The sequence below is a fragment of the Anomaloglossus baeobatrachus genome, chromosome 1, assembly GCF_048569485.1.
Source record: "Anomaloglossus baeobatrachus isolate aAnoBae1 chromosome 1, aAnoBae1.hap1, whole genome shotgun sequence".
NCBI lineage: Eukaryota > Metazoa > Chordata > Amphibia > Anura > Aromobatidae > Anomaloglossus > Anomaloglossus baeobatrachus.
In genome coordinates, this window is record NC_134353.1 from 889989791 (window position 1) to 890010692 (window position 20902).

Here is a 20902-nt window from a genome sequence, read left to right on the forward strand (position 1 = left end):
GGTGCAAAAACAGTTCAATTTTGTAGTAAATGTCAAGTTGGGAACTTTCTTCTACCTAGAACTATAATGCTTGTTTTATACACCAACATTTATACACCAGCACGGTATTATACACATAGTCCCCACCATTAGCGGCGGAGTCCATCTCATTTAGTAATGGCCTCTTTGCCCCACCATTAGCGGCGGAGTCCATCTCATTTAGTAATGGCCTCTTTGCCCCACCATTAGCGGCGTAGTCCATCTCATTTAGTAATGGCCTCTTTGCCCCACCATTAGCGGCGTAGTCCATCTCATTTAGTAATGGCCTCTTTGCCCCACCATTAGCGGCGTAGTCCATCTCATTTAGTAATGGCCTCTTTGCCCCACCATTAGCGGCGTAGTCCATCTCATTTAGTAATGGGCTCTTTGAGTTCTCATTAGGACCCTAATAGGAAATTTTTATCCTTGAACTCAGAAGCACTAATTCAATAGGAGAGGCGTTAGATAAACCCTCTACCCAAAAAGTAGGAAATTACATGGAGAATGTAGTAGAAATAGGAAACCCCATCTATTTGTATGTGATATGATACCTTTCTATATTCTATAGATCCCATATAAAGGCTATATAATGATGTGTGCAACCGTATGCCTGGTGTAAGCTCAAATTGGGCCCTCTTGGGGGATTTAAGCTACATTACTGATACCAGTGAATGTATAGTGGAGCCACTGATTTCCATGACATAGTTACTAAGGTTGAAAAGAGCCCTCAGTGCATTTAGTTCATCCTTCCGCCACCAATTATACATTTTGTCATTAAGTCACTTATAACCAACAATGTTATGTACTGAGGAAATCATCCAGCCCTTTTGTAAAAGCTGTTATAGTATGTGCCATTACTACCTCTTGTGGTCGGCATTCCACAGTCTGACTGCTCTAACTGTAAAGAACCCTTTCCTATTTAGCTGTTATGACATGTTATGCAAAAACTGTATTAAGATTGCAAGTTTTGGGCTTCGCTTTAGCACACAACATGGCAGATAGGTGCTAATGCAATAACACAGATGGATTGAGATCAGGAGGATATATCCTACCATCAGTGTGACATGGAGGAGGAAGTCACAATATTTACAGTAAAATGTAGCCATACTCTTCCCTGCATCATGCACTTCTGCTGCACATTTCGGTGGTTATAACACTTAACATGTCTGTTGTTCTGCCTTTGCCAGCAACCTGAGAAGAGGTGGTGTCATGGAAACACTGGCCAATGCATAACATGAGGCTTTTCATTAAGGAAATGAAATCAAACAATACCTTTTGGAGCCTCCTAGGAAGGTAAAGGTGAAAGTATTGTCCGAGTATCTGAAATCTGAGGGAATAGAATAAAACAAGAGACATGAAGCCCTGTATTCCCAGCAGCTGCAGACACCCTACATGCAGGAAACCCCCATTTCAACAAGTGCACTGATGCTATGGCAACAGACCTCAGCTGTCAATGGATGGAACCAAATAGCAATAGATGGATGGAGAGGATGGAAAAGCACTAAAGCCATCTGAGGGGGCTACATTTGCAAGCACATCCTTTAATTTTATACGCATGGACATAGTGCTGAATTCACAAAGCATCAAAGCAGGATTGGGGGGAGGGGGGGCAGTATGGGGTGCAAAAACTCACCCGAAAACAGGCAGTCCTTCTCCGCCTTGCACTTTTGAATGACAATGTCAATATCCTTCTGAATCCTCTCTTGCCTTGAACACATCCCCATGAAATAAATCCCTGGGAAAGCAGCTTTATTTTCCCCCAGATCAGTGTGTAATAATAGAAGAATGATCAGATAGAAAGCAGCCTGTGTGTTATGTCAGCCCCAAGCTTCTTCTTCTTCTCCAAGATGTTGCTGTTGCTGGAGGAGGAGGAAGAGGAGGAAGAGGCTGCTGCTGCTGCTTCTGCTTCTGCTGCTGTTTTATTGCAATTTCCCCTCCTGACAATAGACCGAGTTGCTGAAATCCTCCCCCGCTTGTCAGTGCAATATAGAGAGGGAGTGAATAATAACAATAATCAGCTGCTCACAGTGAGAGGAGAGGAGCAGACACTGGAGGAGAGGAGAGAGGAGGGAGAGGAGCAGACACTGGAGGAGAGGAGAGAGGAGGGAGAGGCTGCAGTGAGTGGAGGTACAGCTGCAGACACTGAGCTCCCCACTCCACACACAGCCACATTAGGAAGCACAGACACAGCCTCCCACTGAGGCACACCCACAATGTGGGGTAGGCACACAGATCAGATATGTGTGGGAATATGGAGTGTGCACACTGACTCACATCAGCAGTCAGCTCAGCTCTGCCTTATCTGAATCCTCTATGCTCCTGTGCAATGTATGGGCCCTTTCTGGTCCTGAGCTCATCAAAATGCACAATCCCACCTGCTATGGAGGTAGAATTGGGCCCCTTACCTATTGCACCAATTATATGTCCGCCCCTGCCTCTATGTGTATACTGTAACCTAATGCACTTTTGGAAATGAAGGTATTTTTATTTGGATAGCGGGTGTGTTTGAATAGCAGGATGGAGCCTATTATACTGGCAGGCGAGGGCCTAATTTCTTGATTGGCCCTGTGCTTGGGTAGCATTCCTGATCATATACTTGTGTTGCCAGCTGGAAACTATTTTTGTGATGCAGGCTGAATCCTGGGCTGGAATACCTTGTTGTTAGGGTCTTATACTTATACTAGAAGGTGGCCCGATTCTACGCATCGGGTATTCTAGAATTTACGTATTGTGTAGTTAATGTATGATTTTTGTTTTTATATATATATATATATATATATATATATATATTAGATGTTGTTGTCTGTAGTTAGCAAGTGTTTGTGTAGGGGCTGTACATGTTCTGGGTGTTGTCTGGGTGTGGCGGGGGGTGAGAGCGGTGTTGTTTGTGTGTTGCGTTGTTTGTAGAGCGCTGTGTCTCTGTATCATTGTGTATGTGTGTTGCGCGGTTTGTGTGTGTGTGTGTTTTGGGGGGAGGTATGTTTTATGCAATGTGTGTGTTGTGCGGTATATGCGTATATTTGTGTGTTGGGTGTTGTGTGTGTGTGCGCCGTTGTGTGTGTGGGTGTCTGTGTAGGGCAGTGTTTGTGGTTCCCAGTGTGTGTGTGGTGTGTTGTGCAGTGTGTGTGTGTGTGTGCACCCCCCATCGTGCTCCATCCCCCATGCTGCGCACCCCCCATCGTGCTCCATCCCCACTCCCCATTGTGCTCCATCCCCCATGCTGCGCATTCCCCATCGTGCTCCATCCCCCATGCTGCGCATTCCCCATCGTGCTCCATCCCTCATGCTGCGCACCCCCATCATGCTCCATCCCTCATGCTGCGCACCCCCCATCGTGCTCCATCCCCACTCCTCATCGTGCTCCATCCCCATCGTGCTCCATCCCCCATGCTGCGCATTCCCCATCGTGCTCCATCCCCCATGTTGCGCATTCCCCATCGTGCTCCATCCCCCATGCTGCACATTCCCCATCGTGCTCCATCCCCCATGCTGCGCACCCCCCATCGTGCTCTATCCCCCATGCTGCGCACTCCCCATCGTGCTCCATCCCCATGCTGCGCACTCCCCATTGTGCTCCATCCCCCATGCTGCGCACCCCCATCGTGCTCTATCCTCCATGCTGCGCACTCCCCATCATGCTCCATCCCCATGCTGCGCACTCCCCATCGTGCTCCATCCCCCATGCTGCGCACCCCCCATCGTGCTCCATCCCCCATGCTGCGCACCCCCCATCGTGCTCCATCCCCCATGCTGCGCACTCCCCATCGTGCTCCATCCCCATGCTGCGCACTCCCCATCGTGCTCCATCCCCCATGCTGTGCAACCCATCGTGCTCTATCCCCCATGCTGCGCACTCCCCATCATGCTCCATCCCCATGCTGCGCACTCCCCATCATGCTCCATCCCCATGCTGCGCACTCCCCATCGTGCTCCATCCCCCATGCTGCGCACTCCCCATCGTGCTACATCCCCCATGCTGCGCACCCCCCATCGTGCTCCATCCCCCATGCTGCGCACTCCCCATCATGCTCCATCCTTCATGCTGCGCACCCCCCATCATGCTCCATCCCCACTCCCCATTGTGCTCCATCCCCCATGCTGCGCATTCCCCATCGTGCTCCATCCCCCATGCTGCGCATTCCCCATCGTGCTTCATCCCCCATGCTGCGCATTCCCCATCGTGCTCCATCCCCCATGCTGCGCATTCCCCATCGTGCTCCATCCCCCATGCTGCGCATTCCCCATTGTGCTCCATCCCCCATGCTGCGCACCCCCCATCGTGCTCTATCCCCCATGCTGAGCACTCCCCATCGTGCTCCATCCCCATGCTGCGCACTCCCCATTGTGCTCCATCCCCCATGCTGCGCACCCCCATCGTGCTCCATCCCCCATGCTGCGCACTCCCCATCGTGCTCCATCCCCATGCTGCGCACTCCCCATCGTGCTCCATCCCCCATGCTGCGCAACCCATCGTGCTCTATCCCCCATGCTGAGCACTCCCCATCATGCTCCATCCCCATGCTGCGCACTCCCCATCATGCTCCATCCCCATGCTGCGCACTCCCCATCGTGCTCCTTCCCCCATGCTGCGCACTCCCCATCGTGCTCCATCCCCCATGCTGCGCACCCCCCATCGTGCTCCATCCCCCATGCTGCGCACTCCCCATCGTGCTCCATCCCCCATGCTGCGCACTCCCCATCGTGCTCCATCCCCCATGCTGCGCACTCCCCATCGTGCTCCATCCCCCATGCTGCGCACCCCCCATCGTGCTCATCCCCCATGCTGCGCACTCCCCATCGTGCTCCATCCCCCATGCTGCGCACCCCCCATCGTGCTCTATCCCCTATGCTGCGCACTCCCCATCGTGCTCCATCCCCCATGCTGCGCACCCCCCATCGTGCTCCATCCCCCATGCTGCGCACTCCCCATCGTGCTCCATCCCCCATGCTGCGCACCCCCCATCGTGCTCCATCCCCCATGCTGCGCACTCCCCATCGTGCTCCATCCCCTATGCTGCACACTCCCCATCGTGCTCCATCCCCCATGCTGCGCACTCCCCATCGTGCTCCATCCCCTATGCTGCGCACTCCCAAACGTGCTCCATCCCCCATGCTGCGCACTCCCCATCGTACTCCATCCCCCATGCTGCGCACCCCCCATCGTGCTCCATCCCCTATTCTGCGCACTCCCCATCGTGCTCCATCCCCTATGCTGCGCACTCCCAAACGTGCTCCATCTCCCATGCTGCGCACTCCCCATCGTGCTCCATCCCCCATGCTGTGCACCCCCCATCGTGCTCTATCCCCATGCTGCGCACTCCCCATCGTGCTCCATCCCCATGCTGCGCACTCCCCATCGTGCTCCATCCCCCATGCTGCGCATCCCCCATCGTGCTCTATCCCCCATGCTGCGCACTCCCCATCATGCTCCATCCCCATGCTGCGCACTCCCCATCGTGCTCCATCCCCCATGCTGCGCACCCCCCATCGTGCTCCATCCCCCATGCTGCACACTCCCCATCGTGCTCCATCCCCCATGCTGCGCACTCCCCATCGTGCTCCATCCCCCATGCTGCGCACCCCCCATCGTGCTCCATCCCCCATGCTGCGCACTCCCCATCGTGCTCCATCCCCCATGCTGCGCACTCCCCATCGTGCTCCATCCCCCATGCTGCGCACTCCCCATCGTGCTCCATCCCCTATGCTGCGCACTCCCAAACGTGCTCCATCTCCCATGCTGCGCACTCCCCATAGTGCTCCATCCCCCATGCTGCGCACCCCCCATAGTGCTCCATCCCCCATGCTGCGCACCCCCCAATCGTGCTCCATCCCCCATGCTGCGCACTCCCCATCGTGCTCCATCCCCCATGCTGCGCACTCCCCATCGTGCTCCATCCCCCATGCTGCGCACTCCCCATCGTGCTCCATCCCTCATGCTGTGCACTCCCCATCGTGCTCCATCCCCCATGCTGTGCACTCCCCATCGTGCTCCATCCCCTATGCTGCGCACTCCCCATCGTGCTCCATCCCCCATGCTGCGCACTCCCCATCGTGCTCCATCTCCCATGCTGCGCACTCCCCATAGTGCTCCATCCCCCATGCTGCGCACCCCCCATAGTGCTCCATCCCCCATGCTGCGCACCCCCCAATTGTCCACCATCCCCCCTGCTGCGCACCCCCCATCGTGCTCCATCCCCCATGCTGCGCACTCCCCATCGTGCTCCTTCCCCCATGCTGCGCACTCCCCATCGTGCTCCATCCCCCATGCTGCGCACCCCCCATCGTGCTCCATCCCCCATGCTGCGCACTCCCCATCGTGCTCCATCCCCCATGCTGCGCACTCCCCATCGTGCTCCATCCCCCATGCTGCGCACTCCCCATCGTGCTCCATCCCCCATGCTGCGCACCCCCCATCGTGCTCATCCCCCATGCTGCGCACTCCCCATCGTGCTCCATCCCCCATGCTGCGCACCCCCCATCGTGCTCTATCCCCTATGCTGCGCACTCCCCATCGTGCTCCATCCCCCATGCTGCGCACCCCCCATCGTGCTCCATCCCCCATGCTGCGCACTCCCCATCGTGCTCCATCCCCCATGCTGCGCACCCCCCATCGTGCTCCATCCCCCATGCTGCGCACTCCCCATCGTGCTCCATCCCCTATGCTGCACACTCCCCATCGTGCTCCATCCCCCATGCTGCGCACTCCCCATCGTGCTCCATCCCCTATGCTGCGCACTCCCAAACGTGCTCCATCCCCCATGCTGCGCACTCCCCATCGTACTCCATCCCCCATGCTGCGCACCCCCCATCGTGCTCCATCCCCTATTCTGCGCACTCCCCATCGTGCTCCATCCCCTATGCTGCGCACTCCCAAACGTGCTCCATCTCCCATGCTGCGCACTCCCCATCGTGCTCCATCCCCCATGCTGCGCACCCCCCATCGTGCTCTATCCCCATGCTGCGCACTCCCCATCGTGCTCCATCCCCATGCTGCGCACTCCCCATCGTGCTCCATCCCCCATGCTGCGCATCCCCCATCGTGCTCTATCCCCCATGCTGCGCACTCCCCATCATGCTCCATCCCCATGCTGCGCACTCCCCATCGTGCTCCATCCCCCATGCTGCGCACCCCCCATCGTGCTCCATCTCCCATGCTGCACACTCCCCATCGTGCTCCATCCCCCATGCTGCGCACTCCCCATCGTGCTCCATCCCCCATGCTGCGCACCCCCCATCGTGCTCCATCCCCCATGCTGCGCACTCCCCATCGTGCTCCATCCCCCATGCTGCGCACTCCCCATCGTGCTCCATCCCCCATGCTGCGCACTCCCCATCGTGCTCCATCCCCTATGCTGCGCACTCCCAAACGTGCTCCATCTCCCATGCTGCGCACTCCCCATAGTGCTCCATCCCCCATGCTGCGCACCCCCCATAGTGCTCCATCCCCCATGCTGCGCACCCCCCAATCGTGCTCCATCCCCCATGCTGCGCACTCCCCATCGTGCTCCATCCCCCATGCTGCGCACTCCCCATCGTGCTCCATCCCCCATGCTGCGCACTCCCCATCGTGCTCCATCCCTCATGCTGTGCACTCCCCATCGTGCTCCATCCCCCATGCTGTGCACTCCCCATCGTGCTCCATCCCCTATGCTGCGCACTCCCCATCGTGCTCCATCCCCCATGCTGCGCACTCCCCATCGTGCTCCATCTCCCATGCTGCGCACTCCCCATAGTGCTCCATCCCCCATGCTGCGCACCCCCCATAGTGCTCCATCCCCCATGCTGCGCACCCCCCAATTGTCCACCATCCCCCCTGCTGCGCACCCCCCATCGTGCTCCATCCCCCATGCTGCGCACTCCCCATCGTGCTCCATCCCCCATGCTGCGCACTCCCCATCGTGCTCCATCCCCTATGCTGCGCACTCCCAAACGTGCTCCATCTCCCATGCTGCGCACTCCCCATAGTGCTCCATCCCCCATGCTGCGCACCCCCCATAGTGCTCCATCCCCCATGCTGCGCACCCCCCAATCGTGCTCTATCCCCCATGCTGCGCACTCCCCATCGTGCTCCATCCCCATGCTGCGCACTCCCCAGCGTGCTCCATCCCCCATGCTGCGCACTCCCCAGCGTGCTCCATCCCCCATGCTGCGCATCCCCCATCGTGCTCCATCCCCCATGCTGCGCACTCCCCATCGTGCTCCATCCCCATGCTGCGCACTCCCCATCGTGCTCCATCCCCCATGCTGCGCACTCCCCATCGTGCTCCATCTCCCATGCTGCGCACTCCCCATCGTGCTCCATCCCCCATGCTGCGCACCCCCCATCGTGCTCCATCTCCCATGCTGCGCACCCCCCATCGTGCTCCATCCCCCATGCTGCGCACCCCCCATCGTGCTCCATCCCCCATGCTGCACACTCCCCATCGTGCTCCATCCCCTATGCTGCGCACTCCCAAACGTGCTCCATCTCCCATGCTGCGCACTCCCCATAGTGCTCCATCCCCCATGCTGCACACCCTCCATAGTGCTCCATCCCCCATGCTGCGCACCCCCCAATCGTGCTCCATCCCCCATGCTGCGCACCCCCCATCGTGCTCCATCCCCCATGCTGCGCACTCCCCATCGTGCTCCACAGTCACACATCAGACATTAAACACGCACACATCTGATCGCATACACTCACACACACACCTCACTTCTCCCTGTGCCCACCGGTGGGCGGTTCCAGCAGCTGTGCTGCACGCCGTGCTCCTCTGCCGACACTCACAGATCCGATCGCATACACTCACACACACACACACTCACACACATCCGATCGCATACACTCACACACACACACACATCCGATCGCATACACTCACACACATCCGATCGCATACACGCACACACATCCGATCGCATACACGCGCTGACACAATCACAACATCCGGAGATACCACATTCTTCTGGCCATGTGATCCTCCGGCAGGTCCTGGAAGATCACTACACAGTATCGCCGCCGAGAAGCAAGCGATATCACAGGATGTTGTGAGTATGTGGATGCGATCTGGTGTGTGTGTGTGTGTGTGTGTGTGTGTGGTGTGTGGTGTGTGTTGTGTGTTGTGTGTTCGTTCCGCCGCAGGACCTTGATGCGCTCACCTCATGTGGGGGGCGGAGCCTGGGCGATCGGCCAATCCGTGGGGGGGCGGAGCCTGGGCGAGGAGAGCGGCCAATCCGTGCGGGGGGGAGGAGCCGAGGCGAGCGCCCAATCCATGCGGGGGGGGGCGGGGCCATGGCGAATCCATGAAGCCGAGCAGCCAATCCGTGCGGGGGGGTGGGGCCAGGGTGAGCCCAGCGGCCAATCCGCTGTTTGTCACCGTAACGACATGGCTAATCCGTGCGAGGGGGGGCGGACCCGAGGCGAGGCGAGTGGCCAATCCGTGCGGGGGGGAGGAGCCAAGGCGAGGCGAGCGGCCAATCCGTGCAGGGGGGCGGGGACATGGCGAGGCCAGCAGCCAATTCGCTGTTTGTCACCGTAAGGACATGTCCCGGGACACAATTTTGGAGCAAGACAGACAGACAGACAGAATAAGGCAATTATATATATAGATTGCAGGTGGTAAATATATTTATAGGCAGCAGGCTGAATACCATACTATACTATTATGTATGTGTAGCAGGCTGAACCCTACACTTGCCATATATGCCAAATCCTATGCTTGAATACCATGCTGAATCCTGTGTATATATCCTATACTTGCCGTGCAGGCTGAATCCTATACTTAAAGGGAACCAAACATCAGGATTTTGGTATATAAGGTAAAGCCAGTGCAGTACTGGCACTATCAGGCACAGGCTGTACATACCATTAGTGGGCAGCTCGGATGTTTAGGCTGTGAAATCCAAGTTTGTGAAGTTTGAAAATTCATCCACTTTTTGATTGACGTGTGTGACGCCCTGGCAAAACCAGGTAGTCACAGCTAGGCCCCCACATTACACCGTTCCTCACTAGGAAACACACAGCCAACCAGAAAATCTGAGTCACCCCCCCTTAGGGAAAGATAGACACACCAGTGGGCGTGACCAGGCGGTTGGAACACGCCCACCCAGGGGTTCAGACAGCCCGGGGCGGGAAAACAAGCAGTCGGAGTCATATCAGTTTGGAGTTCAGTTTGGAGAGGTGTGTGGGCTGGAGCTAAGTGTAGCTCCAGCAGGAAGGTTCAAGTTGAACGGTACCAGGGTTGGAGCCTTGGTGCCACTGGCTAGGAGGCAGACGGTGGTCTCCGTAAGCAGGAGACGGGAAGATGGCTCGGCAGAACCGAGGTGGACCAGGACAGGGTTGTAGCCCGCCGGTACCGACACGGGGAACCGACCCGGAAACCGTAGCACAAAGGGGGGTACTCGGACTCTGAAGACAGGACCGGAACCAAGCGGAACTGGTTAATTAACCGATTGAGGTCAGGACTAGAGGTCCTGTCCCACCCAAAGTCCCTCATAGAAGACAACAGCCCACCGATTAGGGATAAGAGGTCACCGCCAGGGTTCATAGATCCCACGGGCCAGCATCTGCGGGCACGGCTCCTTAGGCCACATCCAGCCGGGAGCGGACTCCTGAGTTTCACACTAAGAAAGTCCACCTTACACAAAGCAGTGCAGGAAAAGGATAGAGACCACCAGCCGGGTGGGGGACCCGAACGCAACCAGCCGCGGCACCGGCCACCATCACCTTGGTTTACCAGAGACTTGTGTGTTTTACTAACAGTGAGTACACCAGCACCCCCTGCGGTCGCCATCCCCTGCACTGAGCCACCGGGTCTCGGGGCCACCATCCCTACCCACGGAGGGGTTAACAACTTGCTGCACAACATCTCCTCCGGGTGCCCCATAACAGCAGCTGTGGTGTCCCACCTCACCTCACACCGTGGGTGGCGTCACAAACTTACTACGGCCTAGCCTGTACATCTATGTCCCCCCCATTTTATTCGGCCTATCCGCGAGACCCCTGGGTCTGGAGACCCTCGAGCCACCACCCCTGAAGGCCCGGATCCGAGCAGCGCCGGCTGCTGGCACGGGAGCGGCACACCCCGAAACTTGGCGTCACGAACAGGATACTTACCCATCCACTTACAATGTGGAAGTGTGGCGCCCTGGACGAGCCAGGACGTCACAGGTACTGCAACAACACATCCCACACCCTGGCTAGGCACATCGAAGCCAAACAAAAATCCTTGTTGCCTTCCTCCAGGGGCTGATGTCCACACCAGGGGGTGGAGCCAGGCGGTTGGCCCCACCCACCGAGGAGTTCGCAGTCCTGGAGGCGGGAAAAGGAAGAGAGCAGTTAGGGAGTTGAGGAGTGAGGTGGTAGAGGAGCAGCCTGACCGTGTCCGGGTGCGTGGCCCGGGCACATACAGCAAGGTTGGCAGACGGTGGTGACCGTCTTCAGGCGAGGTAGATTGACGTGAACCGTAAGGACCGGGGACGGGCGGTGGCCCGCCGGCACCGGATCGGGGAGCGCAGAGAAGCCAGCACCATTCGGCAGGGCCTACGGACCCCGACCAGGCTTGGAGTCGCCGTAAAACTGGTCAAATCCGTTAGCGAAGGGAACCTCCGGGGTTTCCCAGCAGTCAAGACCCGATTGAAGGCAACAGCTCAAACCGTGAAGGGAAACACAGTCACCGCCAAGGCTACAGTTCCCAGGGGCAGAGCATGCGTGCAAAAGGGGCTCCCTCAGCATCCATCCAAGCTGGGAAGCGGGTTATCGGTGGGAAGCCACCAGAACCGAGAACACAACACAGGTGCAGGGAAAGGCAGTCACCACCAACCTACCGGGAGAAGAACAATCGCAGCCGTCTGTGGGACCCGTCCATCCAGCCATTTGTTTTACCGGAGACTTTGTGTTCATCATTGGCTGAGTGAGTACCACTGTGCCGTGCGGCACCGTGCTGCCCCTGCGACCCTGCACCTCACCAGGCCCTGTAACCCACCTGCCATCCCTCCCCTCACTGGGCCCCGGGACAACCAACCCCCCTACCCACGGAGGGGAAAAACAACATCCAAGCTGCTCCCTGTCATCGCTCCCGGGATTACCGTCCAGAGAAGCGGTGGTGTCACAACCTCACCACAACCGTGGGTGGCGTCACGGACAATATCCCTATACCAAACCACCCCTTTCACTCACGGGCGAGGAGCGCTGCTCGAGTCCCCGGGATCCGGCCCACCGCTCGAGCCACTAACCGAGCGAGCAGCAGCAACAGCCGGACCCGAGCAGTGGGTGAGCGCAGCGTCCCCTCCTCCGCCCGCGACAACTTGGCGTCACGAACAGGATCTTACCGCTCTGCTGTCTGGTAGAAGTGCGCCTTGTATTGGACAGTCAGCGGTGATCCGTTGCAAAATTTTCAGAAGTCGCTATTTTGCCGCCATTTTGGGCGCAAAAACTACAGCCCAGCGTCTTCTTCCCCGAGAAAAGGGCGTGAAAGCCGAAGCCCCGCCCCCTGGGAACGTGGCCAGACAGCGAGCCGGAAGTCGAAAAACGAAACTAACAGGCCGCAGAAAGAAGTGCCGGCAAAAGACCAAGGGGGAGAAGCGGGAAGATGTCTGCGCCTAACCCCGATTGCGGAGTGGCGCCGGCCGATGGAGCGGCGACGCCCTCAGATGTGGCAGATGACGGAAATATGGCGGCTCCCGCTCCAGTCGCAGGAGCTGGGGGAGCTGTGGCCCCTGTGGTCACCCAGGTAATGCCGATCTCCTTGCCATTCGTGCCCGATGCTGCCTGGCTGCCCCAGTATGATGGGAAACACCACCATTGCTAAAGTATTCACTATAGATTCAGACGCCATCCATGTAGCAACCTCCGCTATCACCGCATCACAGCCAGGCAGTGATACCCCATCCGAACAGTTAGAAGAGTGGTGCCAGGAGCTCCATGTCGGCACTGAATCCACCCCTGCACATCACAAAGAGGGGGTGTACTGGGTAGTGCAAGAGTATGAGCAGGTATTCAGTAAACACCCGTTAGATTTCAAGAGGATTAAGGGGGTTCAGCACCATATTCCCACCAGCACACACCCACCTATCAAAGAGAGGTATAGGCCGATGCCACCTGCACATTACCAGTGCGCCAAAGACATGTTGAGGAACATGAAGGAGGCAGGGGTTATCCGTGATAGTTGTAGTCCCTGGGCAGCTCCGTTGGTCCTGGTAAAGAAGAAGGACGGCACCATGAGAATGTGTGTGGATTACCGGACAATTAATCAGATAACGCATAAAGATGCATACCCTCTTCCTCGCATTGAAGAGTCGTTAGTCGCACTGAAGACAGCTAATTATTTCTCCACTCTTGACCTCACTAGAGGCTACTGGCAGGTGTCGGTTGCGGAGGAAGACCACGAGAAGACTGCATTCGCTACCCTGATGGGGCTCTGCGAGAACCTTCCAGAGGCTCATGGAGTGCTGCTTGGGACATCGCAACTTCGAGACGGTCCTGCTGTACCTGGATGATGTGATCGTCTATTCCAAGACATATGAAGCCATCTAGAACACCTTGCGGAAGTGTTTGCCACCCTCTCCAATTGCGGGATGAAATTAAAGCCCTCCAAGTGCCATCTGTTGAAGCCCAGAGTGTAGTACCTCGGGCATGTGGTGACTGCTGAAGGTGTGGCTCCGGATCCCGAGAAAATCACTGCCATCCAGAGTTGGACGCAGCCTACTACGGTTAAAGAGGTGCGTCAGTTCTTGGGCCTAGTGGGCTACTACTGTCGCTTCATCAAGGGATACACCAAGATGGCCGCACCCATGCAAGACCTCCTCGTGGGACAGACCAAGAATGGCAGAACTCCCGGACCCCCGTTCGCCTGGGGTGAGAAACACGAGGAGTCTTTCCAGCAACTGAAGTCGGCCCTAACTGGAGAAGAAATCCTGGCCTATCCCGACTATGGTCTGCCGTTCATTCTCTACACGGATGCCAGCAATGTGGGCCTGGGTGCTGTCCTGTCCCAGATGCAAGATGGCAGGGAGAAGGTGATTGCCTATGCAAGCAGGAAGCTCCGGCCGACGGAGAGGAACCCCGAGAATTACAGCTCTTTCAAGTTGGAGTTCTTGGCACTCGTCTGGGCGATAACGGAGAGTTTCAAGCATTACCTGGCATCGGCGAAGTTCACCGCCTATACGGACAACAACCCTTTGACACACCTGGACACGGCAAAATTTGGGGCCCTGGAACAACGATGGGTAGCCTGGCTAACCAACTATGACTGCACCATTAAGTACAGGGCTGGCCGCAAGAACACCAACGCGGATACCTTGTCTCGGATGCCGCACCTATCTGATGAAGGGGTGGAGGAAGATGGTTTGGAAGAAATCGAGCTGCCCGCGTTCCATCAGCCAAGGGACGAAAAGCCCTATGTCGGCCAGCAGCAAGCGAACTTTGACCCGCTACCCCGTCATGGGTGGCGAGAAGCCCAAGATCAGGAATCTGCGGTCCGGCTTGTCAAAATGATGATTGATCAAGATGCTTCCAGGTTGCAGCCTACTGCCCCCTCCGAAGCTCAGCGTTTATGGAAAGAGCGGGACCGTCTTTACTTGCAGCAGGGTAAGCTGTACAGGGGATTGACAAACCCGAAGACACACGAGAAGGTCCCCCAGCTGGTGGTGCCGCAGGCATATGTACCCAAGGTCCTGAAGGCTTATCATGACGGGGCCGGACATTTCGGCTGGAAGAAGTTGGAGATGCTGCTGAGGGAGCGCTTCTACTGGAGCGGGATGCGAGAGTCCGTAGAGGCCTGGTGCAGAGAATGTGGTCCCTGTGCGCTGAGAAGACGGGACTAAACAAGTCAAAAGGCCCCGCTGCAGCCGACTGTCACCCGCCAGCCGTTGGAGTTGGTCGCCCTGGACCATGTCAAGCTCACGCCTAGCCGAAGCGGATATATGTACATCCTGACCATCGTAGACCACTACTCCAGGTTCATGGTGGTGGTCCCCATCAAGGACTTAACGGGCCGCACTGCAGCAAGGGTCTTCCAGGCGTACTTCTGTTGATCGCATGGCTACCTGGAAAAGATGCTTACGGACCAGGGCTCAGCCTTCAAGGCAGAGGTTTTTCAAGAATTCTGCAACTTGTATGGGTGCAAGAAGATCCGGACCATGGCCTACCATGCCCAGACTAACGGGATGTGTGAGAAAATGAATCACTTGGTTCTTAACCTCCTCAATTACCTACCTCTGGAAGAAAGAAACTTGTAGCCCGAGAAGCTGCCCGACTTGGTGGACATGTACAATAATATCCCCTGCAGCTCCACTAAGTGCACGCCTGCTTACCTGATGAGAGTCCGACCTGGAAAGTTGCCGGTGGATCAAGAATTAGACGTCGAGGTACCTGAAACCATCTCCCCCACTGCCAATTGGGACCTCAAGCGACAGAAGCAGTACCGGCAGATCCAGGAATATGTAGAAAGGAACCTGCGTCAGAGCAGAGAGAGGCAAGAGCAGCGCTTTAACAGACGAGCCCGGGCTGCCCCCTTTGGACCCGGAGATGTGGTACTGAAGAGGAAAAGAAGGACGCACAAGCTAGATGATCAGTGGGAGAGGACCCCTTATGTTATCCAATCCAATGGATGGGAAGGCCAGAAAACATACCTCATTAGTCGCGATCAGGGGAAGACTACGGCCACTGTTTCCAGGGACCACCTGAAGAAGTGCCCAGAACCCCTGAAGATGGTGGAAGAGGTTTCCCCTCCTGCACCGAATGTGGAACAAAAGAAAGAGGTGATCCACACTGTGATAGGTGATTTTCCGGCTGATTGGCCTATGCAGAATGGAGCCGTGATTGTTCCCGTTATCATGTTCCCACAACCCGTGGAAGATGTAGAGCCAGAAGAGCCTATCAGCCACACACCAGCACCAGCGCCCAGGGATGCACCTACACCCCGCCCCCGCAGATCTCATACCTGACGTTGGGGAAGAGGGGGCTGTACTTCCCCCTCCCCACCGGTCCCATGCGAACTTAGAGTGCTTAGAAGGTCCACACGCCCTAACTTGGGTCAGCCACCACTTAGGTATAGAGAGACCGCAATCTAGTGAGTGGTGTCTGTTCATTGTGTAAATATGAGTGTGAATGAATGCCAATCAACTGAGGTCGTCACCAGATTAAGATGGTTAGGTAGCAGTTCCTGGCTACCTCCCCTGCAAAGTCCCCGTTGGGACAGTCTGTTGATCCCGTTACAGTTATAACCCTGTTTACAAAGACAATGTCTTAGAACTTGCGAGCCAGCGCATAAACTTTTGGGTCTTGTAAATAATCCCTGACCAACCTTCTCACCAAGCCGCAGTCTCTGGAGAGGCTGGTTGGAGGATGGGCCTGCGGTAGAGTCGGCCGAGGCCCTGTCACCAGCAAAACCGGTGGCTACCCTCCGGGTCAGGGGTCCCCTGGACGTGGGGCCCTTGAAAAAGGACTGCCAGGTAAGGAATTTTTTACCCGGACCTACCCTGGACTTGGGCAAGGAGTGCGCACCAGTGCTTAGCGGTGGCACCAGGGGGCAGGTTGTTTTGGGTGGGTGAGGTGAGAAGGACCCGGTCCGTCCCGTCCCGGATTTGTATATGCAATAGTCACCCCCCCTTAAGGAAAGATAGACACACCAGTGGGCGTGACCAGGCGGTTGGGACACATCCATCCAGGGGTCCAGACAGCCCGGGGCGGGAAAACAAGCAGTCAGAGTCAGATCAGTTTGGAGTTCAGTTTGGAGAGGAGTGTGGGCTGGAGCTAAGTGTAGCTCCAGCAGGAGGGTTCAAGTTGAACGGTACCAGGGTTGGAGCCCTGGTGCCACTGGCTGGGAGGCAGACGGTGGTCTCCATCAGCAGGAGACGGGAAGAATGCTCGGCAGAACTGAGGTGGACTGGGACAGGATTGTAGCCTGCCGGTACCGGCACGGGTAACCGACCCGGAAACCGTAGCACAAAGGGGGGTACTCGGACCCTGAAGCCAGGACTGGAACAAAGCGGAACTGGCTAATTAACCGATTGAGGCCAGGACTAGAGGTCCTGTCCCACCCAAAGTGCCTCATAGAAGACAACAGCCCACCGATTAGGGATAAGAGGTCACCGCCAGGGCCCATAGATCCCACGGGCCACCGTTTGCGGGCACGACTTCTTAGGCCACATCCAGCCGGGAGCAGACTCCTGAGTTTCACACTAGGGAAGTCCACATTACACAAAGCAGTGCAGGAAAAGGATAGAGACCACCAGCCGGGTGGGGGACCCGAACGCAACCAGCCACGGCACCGGCCACCATCACCTTAGTTTACCAGAGACTTGTGTGTTTTACTAACAGTGAGTACACCAGCACCCCCAGCGGTCGCCATCCCCTGCACTGAGCCACCGGGTCCCGGGGCCACCATCCCTACCCACGGAGGGGTTACCAACTTGCTGCACAACATCTCCCCCGGGTGCCCCATAACAGCAGCGGTGGTGTCCCACCTAACCACACACCGTGCGTGGCGTCACAAACTTACTACGGCCTAGCCCGTACATCTACATCCCCCCATTTTATTCGGCGTGTCCGTGCGACCACCGGGTCCGGACACCCTCGAGCCACCATCACTGAAGGCCCGGATATGAGCAGCGCCCGCTGCTGGCACGGGGAGAGCACACCCCCACTTCTCCAGATAATATCTGGACGGGTTATGCACATGCCTCCCCCCCCCCCCCCCGTTCTTCCCTCTCTCAGGCTGTATGCAAATTTCTCTCTTCAGTTACACGGCGTTGGAGTTGACGCCTGCGCATAGCGCTTATCTCTTACCGATTAGCTGGAGCAGATGATACACAAACCTGGGTAATGCGGGCTTCAAAAACATGGTGCCGGAGATATGCGCTATATGCAGGCACCAACTCCGACGCTGTGTAACTGAAGAGAGAAATTTGCATACAGCCAGAGAGAGGGCAGAACAGGCGGCAGGGGTGGGGTGATGGGGGGGCGGGAATCATGTGCATAACCCACCCGGATATTATCTGGAGAAGTGCACACGTCAATCAAAAAGTGGATGAATTTTCAAACTTCATAAACTTGGATTTCACAGCCTAAACATCTGAGCTGCCCACTAATGGTATGTACAGCCTGTGCCTGATAGTGCCAGTACTGCACTGGCTTTACCTTATATACCAAAATCCTGATGTTTGGTTCCCTTTAAATACTACAAACAGTATGTATCACAAATCTTGACTTTATAGGTGAAGTTGGGTGGGCGCCACAGTGGCTCAGTGGTTAGCACTGCAGTCTTGCAGCACTGGGGTCCTGGGTTCAATTACCACCAATGACAACATCTGCAAGGAGTTTGTAAGAAAGCCATGGAACCCATAGGGTGTAGGGACGAAATGACAGTCTGAAGGGGTAGGGACTTGATAGGGTTAAACGGTGATAGTATAGGAATGAGGAAAAAGAAGGTGATTGGTTAGGGGGTGGAGTGCAGTAGTACGAAAGGGGGGAACTTCATGGGGTATATAGAAGAAGTCACCAAACACTAGGAAGAAGGCTAGGCACCACCTACATATTTGAATAAAGCCATGTGCCATATACCAACTGTCACGGGGTCCTTCTACCATACCACACAATCAACAGAGCAAGAGATGGATGTACAATCCAAAGCATATTTATTCCAAGCAAAACAAAACTGTCCATAACATAATCCACAAAACAGATGGTAAAATTAGTAAAGAACCACGAATATAGTCCAGAAAGCGATAAATAAATGTCCAGTTCTCTCTGAGAAGCCGCAGCTTCTTCCAGAGGATCATTTTTTTTCTCTCTTGAAGTTATCAAACAGACTGCCTATGCCCCATGTAAGCAAAAATGTTACAGTAGGTGGACTCTAGGCCCACCTCCTCCCACACCCAGGGAAGGAAGCGCCTCAAGAGACTATAACCTTGCACTACAGGGGTGATTATCTACAGACAATAGAATGTACACATAAGCAGTACAAATAATGTACAGTGAACCACGCCTAAACATGAACCCACACAAAATGGTACATGACCCACAATATCCCACCATCAAAACCTCTCCCTCCTTTTTAATAAGTGAATATGCCATGAAGTCTACACAGATCTCTGGCCATCTCACTTAAGTCCATGTTGCTCAGCTGTGGATAGTCTATGGTTCTTCTTGCTGGGACAGTCCATCAGCGTTCTGGTGTTGACTTCCACGATTGTATTGGATGGAGAAGCTGTAGGTAGTCCCTTGTACAGCGATAGGGTTGAAAGGACAAGCTTCCCTTTGTGTCAATCAAACTGTGTTTCTGTGAATCCCCTCACCTGCAGCGATCGCCTCCGGGACCTCAGGGACTTCTCTCCACCTCCAGGGACGCCGCAGGGTCTTCACGTGTTGGGAATCGTCTGGCAACAGGTATGTTAGCTTAACTTCAATAAGAATCGTGACGCCACTCTCGGTTTTGCGGTCAGGGGGTGACCGCCACTGCAGTTTAGAGAGCGTCTGGGGCTGATGGTAAATGCAGTCTGGTGTTATGGATTCCCGAGAGTGAGGCTGGCCCCAGGGGCTCAGGTGTAAGTGTGTAGTACCACAGGTCGCAGAAGAACTCACACACAGGCAGCAATGTCTTTCAGGGTTTTTACTCACTTTCTGATGGTAGAGTGAGACAACACGGGCGATGCTATGATGAACCAGGTGGAACCAGGTATCCTTCAGGCCGACATAGGGGTGACTGCTGACTCGCCTTCCTAGCACTTCTTGTTTCGGATGACTCCTGACTTGAAGTTCTACGGGGATCACCCAGGGAAGTCGCGGCTGCCTTCCTCCCCTTTCTGACCCGTCTGCTGACAGTGTGGATCAAGGATAAGATGGCTCCAGGCTCGATCATCCTTATGGGCCCCCTCATTGCTGTTGATGCTGCGAGTTCTGTGATGGTTGGTGTGGGACTTATTGTCCACCCCACCGGCAGGTTTAGTAGGTAGTTAAACTTAAACCTACTTCGGGAACCTGTTTCCCTTGCGTACCTAGCCCCCCAGAAGTCTCCGTACACGACCAGCTGGTTCCCTCAGTGTCCTCCAGACTAGCTGAATTCCCCAGCGTCTATCTGTCCAACTTCTGGTGACTGAACTCCCCCGCCAGCAGCCACTACAGGTGCAGGGTCTGACTAGTGTCCGCTCACTTGTGTCTGCACCTCAGACTCAGCTGTTCCACTCCTACTCCTCTGATTTCCACTGCACAACTCCTGTCTCCAGTCCCACCACTCCACCACTAGCTGAGATGTGAGGGCTACGCCCCCTTCCTGGATCTGCCCAGGGGTCCCCTCTAAGCTGTGTGTGTGTCCTGGGTACTTCGTGTCTGTGCGTACACACCCAGTCAGCCCTTTGGGATTACCTGTTTGTACTGACCCAGCATGTGTGCAGTACTCAGTGGCGCCTGTCCATGTCAGGGGCGCCACATTTCCTGCACCCACAAATCGGCATTGTAGATCTCCCACATAATTTCCTAGGAGAATATCTGCAGGCAGGCCACTCATCACCCCCACCACACATTGTTTGACCCCAAAGCCAAAGTCCAGATCTATAGTCACCTTTGGGATATTCCTCCTTTGTCCTCCAGCCAATTCAATAACAATCCCTGTTCCATTATGTATTGCCTCTGGCCGAACCACTCGGGGATTAGCTATTGTGAGAAATGCCCCAGAGTCACAAAATCCAATGACTCTCTGTCCATCCAGCACAACCTCCTGTAAGTGCTTACTTTGATGGTGAGAGGAAGTCGGGGCTGTATGTTGCACCCCATACACCCCTAGTGGTCGACCATGAGTGTCTCAGTCATTGGGCAAGTCCACTTGAAGGGGTGAGAACTCTTCCCACCTTGTATTTGGCTGTAGAGCATGAACAGGTCGATTTGGTGCCAGGTCATTCCTCAATCGAC

At 55.9% G+C, this 20902-nt stretch overlaps 1 protein-coding gene across 1 annotated transcript in view; it reads right to left on the reverse strand.

Moving 5' to 3' along the window:
- PARP8 (poly(ADP-ribose) polymerase family member 8) overlaps window positions 1-2193 on the reverse strand; it is a 411775-nt gene extending 409582 nt beyond the window's left edge. Inside the window, exons 1-2 of the mRNA XM_075326712.1 lie at window positions 1652-2193; window positions 1291-1345 (exon numbers count right to left, since the gene is read on the reverse strand). Coding sequence (XP_075182827.1) covers window positions 1291-1345; window positions 1652-1742 — 146 coding nt within the window. The 5' untranslated portion in view covers window positions 1743-2193. The remainder of the gene's footprint in view (window positions 1-1290; window positions 1346-1651) is intronic.
- Between the last annotated feature and the right edge of the window lie 18709 nt (window positions 2194-20902).